The 10350-nt window shown below is 49.1% G+C and overlaps 1 protein-coding gene across 5 annotated transcripts in view; it reads left to right on the top strand.

Moving 5' to 3' along the window:
• Positions 1-5098, top strand: part of Kcna2 (potassium channel, voltage gated shaker related subfamily A, member 2) — a 5681-nt gene extending 583 nt beyond the window's left edge. The window contains exons 1-4 of one of the 5 annotated variants that reach the window (XM_013516559.1): positions 638-910; positions 1439-1776; positions 1928-2024; positions 2177-5098. In XM_013516559.1, coding sequence (XP_013372013.1) covers positions 2339-3838 — 1500 coding nt within the window. In that variant the 5' untranslated portion in view covers positions 638-910; positions 1439-1776; positions 1928-2024; positions 2177-2338 and the 3' untranslated portion in view covers positions 3839-5098. The other 4 variants (XM_005388929.2, XM_005388926.2, XM_005388927.2 and 1 more) reach the window with 4 other exon arrangements.
• The last annotated feature ends 5252 nt before the right edge of the window (positions 5099-10350 follow it).

The following is a 10350-nucleotide window of genomic DNA, read 5'->3' as shown; positions in this document are numbered from 1 at the left end:
CCCAGAGGGGCTGCAGGACGCCCGGCGGCGCAGCCTGCCGCGCGGCGGGCTCCGCTGAGTCTGGGCGGGCGAGCCTGCGCCCACCTCTGCGGTCCGCCGGGCCGGGGGAGCTCGCTCCTGCAGACGCGGCTGCACGGAGTGGGCGCGCGGACCGAGGGCGCAGAGAGGAGCTGGCGGGTGATGGGAAATCGGCTGACAGCATAACCCTGTCTGGTAAATAGCGCGGGTTGGTGGAACCTGAATCACTCGGTCTGCCCGGCCGCATTCGCTACTCTGGCACCAAATAAAAACGGCTCTGCTGCAGAAAGGGGCTGTTCCCCTTAGCCTGGGAGGTGGGCAGCCGCGGAGCCTCCAAGCTTAGGAGGAAGCTGAGATCTGGGGCAGCATCGTGGAGCAACCTACTCCCCACCCCCGGAGTTCAGGCTCCTATTTTGTCGGGTGGAGACGGAGCCTCAGCGGTCCCTTAGCTGGAACCGGTGGGCAGAAACCCGGGCTGCGCTCGGGCCCGCAGCGGGAGCCGACCGCGGTGGGCATGAAGGGGTTACGGTGGCGCCCAAGCTGGCCGCCAGCTGGAGGGTCGGGCCGCCGCTCGCCGCCAAGCGCCCAGCGCGCCGGGCATCCCGGCTGGAGCCCCGGGCGATGGGGAGAGGGCTCAGACCCCTCCCCGCCCTGCGGCCTGTGGGATTGGGTCGGCAGGGGGCCAGCCCGGAAGCCGGCTTCCTCCTGGCTCCCCCTGTCGCTGCTGCCAAGCCGCCTCGCAGCCAGGCAGGCTGAGCGTTTGTTCTGCGCTCCCCGCGGCGGAGATGTGAGGGGTTTTCTCTTGAGGAGAAATCAGTGGTCGAGCGCCTGCCTGGCTCAAATGCCTCCCAGCTCAGAGGGAGGCCTGCGGCCCAGGGATTCCGGAAGGAGAGTAAGTTCAGCGACCCCGCCGTCCAGCTTTGGCACAGAGACACGACCTTGCTGCGTGTGGGGTCTCCCTAGATGAGCCCTGAAAGAGTGTGCGCTGGGGGAATGGGGGAGGCGCTTCTTCTACCAGGACTCAGCTGAGGTCAGAGCTTGTAGTCAGGCTGTAGAAAGCCAAGCCCTCTCCTTGGGAGATGTTTGTTCTAATCCAGGGCGGTTAAAGGGGGCTTTGCCCAGAGTCCCTCCTGGTGGCAGCTGAGGAGGACCATTCTGGATCAGTCCAGGGAGGCCTCTTGAGACAGCCCAGCCAAGCCTGAAAGCTTGTTCCCTGGGAAAAAGCACTTCGAGCTGATGAGAAGGAACCCTGCCTAGAAGAGGCTGGGAGGCTGAGGGGCAGTTGTCAGGCAGCAGTGCTGGAATGGAGGGTGGGCATGGGGTCCTACCACCTGCCGTGAGGGGAGCTGCCAGAGCCCTGCTAAATCCTGGCACCAGCTTCCCCAAAGCCGTGATTCCACCTTGCTGCTGTGTTTTCCAGGCAACGTCACACCTCCTGAGGACAGCCTGGAGGACTCTGGCATTTGCTGAGCTGTGCATCTTGCCTCCATCCTTCCAAAGTCTCTGCACTCAGGCGCCACTGTTCTGGAGTCCCGCATGCCCCTAGCCAGGCACCCCACTGCCCCCGCAGTCCAGCTCGGCCCTAGAGCTCACCCCCAGGACCTGGAGCCTGCCCTCCTGCCCAGAATGACTCACCATTATTTCTAGCTCAAGTGAGAAGACACGATGGGGAACTGGACCGCCTGTTTGTGCATCTAGGATTCCCCACCATCTGATCCGTTCCGTGAGGAAGAGCGCCGTGGGTTCCTGCCCGGCCAGGTAAAGCAATCTGTGGTTTAATAGCAGTGATGGATAGAGGCATTGGGGTGGGGTCAGTGAGGAAAACCCAGGTCTAAGTCCCCCATCAAGAGGTGTTAGTGCCCTGCCTGGGAGAGGACTCCTAGCCTCCTAAAATGGGTCTGTGTCCTAGGATGCTGTACCAATCACCTGCCTCCCGTGCAGGAAATTCCAGAGCTTGCTTCTGAGATTGCTGCCTGCTCCCCACTGACCCCCAGGCAGTTGACAAGGTGAAAGTAAATTCTGCTTTTTGGTGGCGGTGGAAGTATGATCATGGTCGTGTTTTTGAACTCTTGGCTGAGAGCTGGGAGGCAGTAAGCATCCTCCCAGGTCAGGCTGCCAATGCTGGGTGGTCTCATGTCCTTAATTGCCTGTCTTTCAGCCAAAGGAGGCTGTCTCTCCAGCTGTCAGAGAGCTGTGGGGCTCTCCTGCAGGAGCTCAGGCCAATGCTTCTGTGTTTCCTGGGGCCATTAGCAGCAACCTGAGCCCACTGCCACCAGGCAGCTGGAAGGCATAGTGCGAAGCTCTCCTCTCAGTCCCAATTATGACAGTGGCCACCGGAGACCCAGCAGACGAGGCTGCTGCCCTCCCTGGACACCCACAGGACACCTATGACCCAGAGGCAGACCATGAGTGCTGTGAAAGGGTGGTGATCAACATCTCAGGGCTGCGGTTTGAAACCCAGCTCAAGACCTTAGCCCAGTTTCCAGAGACCCTCTTAGGGGATCCCAAGAAGCGGATGAGGTACTTTGATCCCCTCCGGAATGAGTACTTTTTTGATCGCAACCGCCCTAGCTTTGATGCCATTTTGTACTACTACCAATCTGGGGGCCGGCTGAGGCGTCCTGTGAATGTGCCCTTAGATATATTCTCTGAAGAAATCCGGTTTTATGAGCTGGGAGAAGAAGCTATGGAGATGTTTCGGGAGGATGAAGGCTACATCAAGGAGGAAGAGCGTCCTCTGCCAGAAAATGAGTTCCAGAGACAGGTGTGGCTTCTCTTTGAGTATCCAGAGAGCTCAGGGCCTGCCAGGATTATAGCCATTGTATCCGTCATGGTGATTCTGATCTCAATTGTCAGCTTCTGTCTGGAAACATTGCCCATCTTCCGGGATGAGAATGAAGACATGCACGGTGGTGGGGTGACCTTCCACACCTACTCCAATAGCACCATGGGGTACCAGCAGTCCACTTCCTTCACTGACCCTTTCTTCATCGTAGAGACTCTCTGCATCATCTGGTTCTCTTTCGAGTTTTTGGTGAGGTTCTTTGCCTGTCCCAGCAAAGCTGGCTTCTTCACCAACATCATGAACATCATTGACATTGTGGCCATTATCCCCTACTTCATCACCCTGGGGACAGAGCTGGCTGAGAAGCCAGAGGACGCCCAGCAAGGCCAGCAGGCCATGTCACTGGCCATCCTTCGTGTCATCCGGTTGGTAAGAGTCTTTAGGATTTTCAAGTTGTCCAGACACTCCAAAGGTCTCCAGATTCTAGGTCAGACCCTCAAAGCCAGCATGAGAGAACTGGGCCTCCTGATATTCTTCCTTTTCATTGGGGTCATCCTTTTCTCTAGTGCTGTCTATTTTGCAGAAGCCGATGAGCGAGAGTCCCAGTTCCCCAGCATCCCAGATGCCTTCTGGTGGGCAGTCGTTTCCATGACAACTGTAGGCTATGGCGACATGGTGCCAACTACCATTGGGGGAAAGATAGTGGGTTCCCTGTGTGCAATTGCAGGTGTGTTAACCATTGCCTTACCAGTCCCTGTCATAGTGTCTAATTTCAACTACTTCTACCACCGGGAGACAGAGGGAGAGGAGCAGGCCCAGTACTTACAAGTGACAAGCTGTCCAAAGATCCCTTCCTCCCCTGACCTGAAGAAAAGTAGAAGTGCCTCTACTATTAGTAAGTCTGATTACATGGAGATCCAGGAGGGAGTAAACAACAGTAACGAGGACTTTAGAGAGGAAAACTTGAAAACAGCCAATTGCACCTTGGCTAATACAAACTATGTGAATATTACCAAAATGTTAACTGATGTCTGACTGAAGCCTATTAACATAATCACAGCTCAATGGAACTAATGCAGATGTTGCATAATAGCCTGCATTGTAGTCAGTGTGTTCTACAGTGTGCATCTGGTTCTGCATGGAAAGCAGTAGTCGTGCAAGTGACTTTTGATCTTTTGATTTTTGATTTAGAACACAGAATATCTATCACGGCTTTCATGCAAATCTTTATATTTGACTTATGGGTTTCCAAAGATGAGAGTTACCTATGGAGCCAGGATGTCAGAGACACATTGAGGCCACTTCATATCCAATACCCAATTTACTATGTCAGTACCACCTTTTCTTTCTCCATAACTGCACACAACACCTCCCCTCTCACTACCACGCCACTTGAGCCCACCTGCCCCTGCACAGGGACACCACCATGGCTTAGTTTTCAAGCTCTGGTGATTACTCAAAAGGTCATTTCCATTTTTGCATTGAAAAGAACACACAGTCCTGTGTGTTGGAACTACTTTTCTATGTTGCAGGCTGGGGTTTGTGAATTGCAGTTGCCAAGTAGATGCTCTGGAGGCTTGTGTTTCATAACTGAAAATGCTGCATTCTGCTTTTTCTCTGCAGTGTCAATGTGAGGGAAGCCTGGGGGAGGGACAGTTAGTATGACCGCATATGAGTTGTCAAGTTTCACATTTGTTCCCTTAAGGCCTGCAAGGAGAAGCTCTCCAACCAAGGGACTGCTCAGCTTCAGATTTTACTGTTTTTGCAAGCTTCAGGATCACAAAAACCATGTCTGATTTCTTTATTTACACTGGAGTTTGCAGGCATCTGCTTTCCTAATGATGTGGCCCGGCTACACTGACACTGCAGTGAAATTTGCCAGTGATGCAGCTAAGCTGCATGGGTGTTCATTGCATGAATCTCAATATTTAAAACACAGGGGATAACCTATTTTCTTAGTAGCCTATACAGTATTCATATGTAGAGTATTAATAGCCTTGGGATGTCATTGAACTAGGCGTTTTTTCCCATCAGAAGGCAAAAGCCCTGCATCAGGAGAAAAAGTAGACTATTTGGAATGAGGAACCGAAACTCCTGGCCTTCCAGCCCACCCATCTCTGTTCTTTCAGTGAGAGCACAGACCCCAAGGCAGCAGAATGAACAGGAAAACCAGAGTCTCAATACTCACATGACTGCACCTTGGGAATTAACCTAGTCATGGGCGTGACTGCACAGCTGACCAGGGCATCCGTCTTGAGAACAGGCAGGTCTGTGTATCCAGTGTATATAAATATGTATTGGGCCTCTTTGTCTGTCTTTCTATATCTATCTGTCTCTGTCTGTCTGTCTGTCTCTCTCATGTTCCTCTACCTAGCTACAGAAAAAAATTGCATTTGAACATTATATAAGCTTATGCAATATTTTTGACACAGGGCAATTTATGCATGTGTTTAACTATGTGCACTAGAATATATATGTGTATATATGTATATGTGTATATGTGTGCATATATACACATATATATTCATTCTCTGGAGTTCAGATTCAGGAGCAAACCCATTGCTCTATGGGTTGGTTGTAAGAAGCCAAATAGGTCTCATTGGTAATCCCACTGGGCCTGGGTTTGCTGCTCTTGCCTCAGACACTCCGGTCTTCATGGATTCCTAGATGTTAGAATTGTCTTTCTGCCCTCCATGTGCTGCAGCTTCAGTTTCCCATGACTGAAGCTTGTCTTCTGAGTGCACAAGGGCCCTATGGCCCTCACAGCTCCAGCTGTCCTGGGCCGGACCCACACCAAGCTCCTCCCTGAAATTCATCCTGTTGCTCATCTCCATTCTCATCATTTCTCGCCCTATTTTATTTTCAGTATCACTAGGATCTGCATCTTTCATTTTTAAGAACCTGTCCCTAGAGAACCAGAGTGGATCCCCTGCTTTGAAACCAAGGAGTAGGGCTCCCTGGGACCAAATTCCACTGATCTGGACTTAAAAGGGAGCCTCCTCTATGTGGAAATTTCTAAAGTCCAGGACCAAGTGATGGAGTCCTGAGATGATTCAAAGGCATCATACTCAAATTCTTTCCCCATTAAAATGGCGACTAGAGATGCTTTAAGAAAAGTAACCCCCAAAACGTATAAAGAATTCCCCGCTTCCAGAAAAGATAAACAGTGAATAAATACTGCACAGCCTAGAAGTAGACAGCAGGTTGGTCCTGGGATGGGTTGAGAGGATGGCTCTTTGCCTTTGACATAGTGGCTTAAATGTCCCAAGCACAGAAAATCACAGTGGTCAGGTTGTCTAGTGGTGGCGCCAGCACAGGCCTCACTGTTGGCTAGTTAGCACTTACAGTTGTCTCCGGGGGTGGGGCACCAGCTCAGGGTGCTAGGCCCAGGGTGCTTATTAGTTCCTGGTCACCCACATCCCCAGATGTGTCTGCAGGGCATCCCATGCGCAGCACAAAGCCTCTGTGCTTCTCTTCCTCTCCTTCATGGGAGGTGGTGCTGAATCTCAAGACATGGGGTGGACAGACATTTGGAAGATGTAAGGTTAAAGCAACCTATACTTGAGGCCTAGGGCAGGGGCTAGATATCACAGCGTCTTTGGCCTGAGACTAATGTTCACACACATGCAAGCACATCCAGTGTAAAGTAGATGATACATTGTTTCACACACAAATACAAAACATGCAGCATACATGCAAAATACAGCGAAATTAATGTAAAAGGTAGACAAGATATATGGTGATTACTACATACAAAATATATGCACTCAGCATAGCTATAGAATGTACTTACCAATAGAACATCCACAGAAGACCTGCATACGCCATATACAAATACACAACTCAGATGCAAAATACATAAAACTACGTGGTTATACATTAAAAAAAGAATACCTTACTATTTTTCTACACACAAACTCAGCATATAATACAATATATATAATTATACTAGGCACCCAAAATACAGCATACATGCCCAAGAACATACAATATACACAAAATGCCAATATATAATCAGATGCACTGCTTTGCTTCCAACTCTATAGATTAATGGACATAAAAAAAAATGATCACATTTAGTTGCCTTTCCTTAGCCCTGTGATGGTGAACCTTTTAGAGCTTTCAAAGATACAAACAGCCTGCTATGGCACGCATGCCATAGGTTCACCACCACTGCCCTTGCCCAAATCAGTATTCTTCAGTATTCTCCATGGAATCACTTCCTCTAGTCTCTTATTTCACCTCCTGATTTTAGTCCTTAGAAGTAACCCCTGAAATTGCAAGCAGAAAGATGGACCACTACATCCAGAACAGGAATCTCATGGGCTTTTTACCAACTCACCTTCCTTCGACCAACACCGTTGGTGCAAAGTATAGAAGGATCCAGGACAACTAGTAACCTAATAGAGACCTCTTTGCCATGCCCTTTCTTTCAAAGAGTCCACACAGACAAGTGATTAGCCCTGGCTCCCCAACTCCCCGCACCTGGAATTCTCCAGATTCATTTAAAAGCGATGATGATTAGGAAACTGCACGATCCTGGGCCCTAAATCAGGATACAGATACTCCCATCAAAGATTTGATAGCCTGAATCCCTGATTAAAGTGTTCGTGTCATTGCCATATGTAGAGAGGGTTTCAGGACTAGTTCTATCTGCTCTCTATGTCTCATTCCGACCAACTTCCTCATGGTTGGCCATAAAGCATAAATGTTAACTCATGTTGAAGGAAGTCATTACTTTCTAAAAGGCCTCAGGCTGGGAGTTCATTGCAGCGTGCAGTAGTAAAAAGGAGGTGGAGGCTAGCCTCCCACAACGGAAACTTCAGGACATTGTGCAAACTGCAAATGAAGGTGGTACCACAATTCCAGTACCACCACTCCTGGCCGTGGCAGTAAAGAAAGCACAGTGCTTGGACTTTTCTTTACCCAGGATAGAGCGTGAGGGTGGTGAGCCCTGCTCCCCAGGACTTCTCTGAGGCTCACTAACCTACCAACCTGTGTGTAACTGATGGCTGACTTATCTGACAGAGCTGTGAAATCTCGGTTGCTCCTTGGCTGCACAGCGGAGGTTCCCCCTGCCTTGATGTCCAGTTGGCAGGTTTGAACTCATGCCCTTGACCTCATTCACATCATTAGCCACTTGAGTCAACCAGCGGGGCTTGGATGCTGGGGGTGTTTCAGTAGCTATTGTGGCTATTACCGTATCCTCAGGCTTGGCCTTGAGTGCAGCCCTGTTCCCCCACGGCACAGCAAGCAGGGACAGGTGAGGCAGGGGATTCCTTATAAACTGGGGTGTCTATTCCTAAAACTCGTTCACCTTTTCCTTCTCTTTGCTTCCTTTCTCACCAAACCTCAGCTCCATCTCTCATAGTTTGTGTTTACTTATTTTTAAAGAAGAAAAGTGCAATAAAATCAATAGTGACTGTTTTCTTTAGCAATAGCTCTTTCAAAACCTTGCTCTCAGGACTGAAAAGTGATAGGTAGTACTCGGGTTACTGAATAATGCCCTTGATTTCTGGGTGTTCATTCAAAGTCTCTCTAGCTCCTTCTCCCCATATGTTCACGTGACTGCTATCCCCTGAGGTCTGACCTCCTTCTGGAATGGACACATATGCAGATGGCAGTGCGCACACAGGAAGGCTCACCCGGTGTTCTTTGTTGTTCTGTTGCTTTCCTGTGTGCACCTTCCTGTCTCTATGTCTCTGTTCCTCTCTCCCTCCCCGGTCTGCCCACTCTCTCCCATCATCCTTGAAACCTCTAGGTACTGGAACCTTGAGTTTGACCTCATGCCAGCCCATCTGGTCAACTTTGTGTCAGTCTGGCAGGGTATAATGGAAGCCTGCAGTAAAGCACTTGCCAATAGATAAGAATACAGCATCCTGAGCCATTACAGGTCATTTCCATGCACTAAAAGCCATTACTTGATCCCTTTGCAGCTCCTCTTCCCCTCCCCAGAGGGATGGACACTGAGGGAATGTGGTTGGGAGGTTTGTACCTGGGATCTGTAGTAGCCTGGGATGACTTGGGAATTGCCCTCTGACTCTCCTTCACAAGAAGCTGACTTGTTCAACCACAGGGACGTGGTGAGAACCGTAGAGGGAGGCAGGTCCTTGGGTGGAGGAATACAAGCACAGAAGTTTGGGTGTTTAAGGCATGACGCTTGTGAAATAAAGCCCCACCACCCACTGCAATGTGCAGCTGCACAAATATTTGCACACATCACCAGGAGCTTCTGAAGAACCCCCTTTCCTGAAATATCCGTGATGTTAAACATTAAGCCTGGACAATCAGGGAAGGCCTGCAAGCCCAGGGTCCCACTCCATTCCTTTTCAGTCTACCTTGCTCTGTACACATATATACAGCCAAACCTCATTTACCCACAGGGAAACCTCAGGGAATGGAATGTGCTGGCTGCTTTGCAGTTCTGGTTATTTGAGTGAGAATGGCAAATGTGTGGTTCAGCCTTCGTTCATTAGCGAAATGTAATGTTTGCTAAGTAGGTTAGCATAAATTCTCCTGCCTTAGTTAGTAGCGTGTTTGAAGATGCCAGAAGACCTTGCTTTGCTCAGGGTCAACCTTCTAAACCTCAGTGTTCAATATACAGAAATGGAGATGAAGCAGACCAAAGAGACAGGCTGAATGATGCTGGCTTCAAGACAGACCTGGAGGTGGTCAGTTGGGCACATCCTGGCTTATCAGATAATGCTCTTGCTGTCGTGTGCCTCTTTCTAGTGAAAGTGTAGTAAGAATGAATAATTCTTGTCCATTAAGGTTTTGGTTAGTTGGTCCTGAGTTATTGGAGGTTTTCCATATATACATATATCTGTGTGTATATATATGTATAATATATGTATATATGTATGCCATTATTTTAAAAATTACACAGATATACCTTTTCCCACCCCCTTAACTTCACTAATGTGGAATAAATTTGACAATCCAAGAAATAAACTACATTTATTTGAATTTTTTAAAATGACCTTCCTTTGCATTTTTCCACCTCTCCAATTTTGCTCTTTTTCTTCTTAGGGAACTCTCTAGTAGGTGATTCTTTCATAACAAAAGAACAGGCTCCAGGATCACCCCTTCGCTTTCCCTCCCAGGTGGCAGCCTGACTCAGGGATAAAAGGGGAGTGTGATCTAAGGGCCAGGTGCTTTATCTTTTATTCCGTCTACCCTGATTGGCTATAACCTCATCACTGAGGACTAGAAAAGTTATGCCAAAATGTAGCTCTGGGGAAGTGAAAACCTCAAGACCTGGCAAAGGACTGATCTCCTTCGCTTTCTCTTTGGCAGTCGTGGCGCCCTAAGTCTGAATTGTGCCAGTTCTGAAAGTAATACTGTAAGTGAGTAACTAAAAGTCGTATCTGGCCCGTGAAAGGTGAGATTTGTGGCAAACAATGGAACTAAAAAAAAAACAACACTTTAATGTTGATCCTTAAGAAATCCAAGCCGAGCATTCGTGCGGGCATTAGAGCAATTGCAGTTCGGTTGCCTCTTTGGGGCTGGGCTGTGTACATCATTCAAGAAATAGCTAGGCTCAAGTG

The sequence above is a fragment of the Chinchilla lanigera genome, unplaced genomic scaffold (genome assembly GCF_000276665.1).
Source record: "Chinchilla lanigera isolate Chin_1 unplaced genomic scaffold, ChiLan1.0 scaffold00034, whole genome shotgun sequence".
NCBI lineage: Eukaryota > Metazoa > Chordata > Mammalia > Rodentia > Chinchillidae > Chinchilla > Chinchilla lanigera.
Note: the sequence above shows the minus strand (reverse complement) of the source record. Positions and strands in the feature narration are given on the sequence as shown.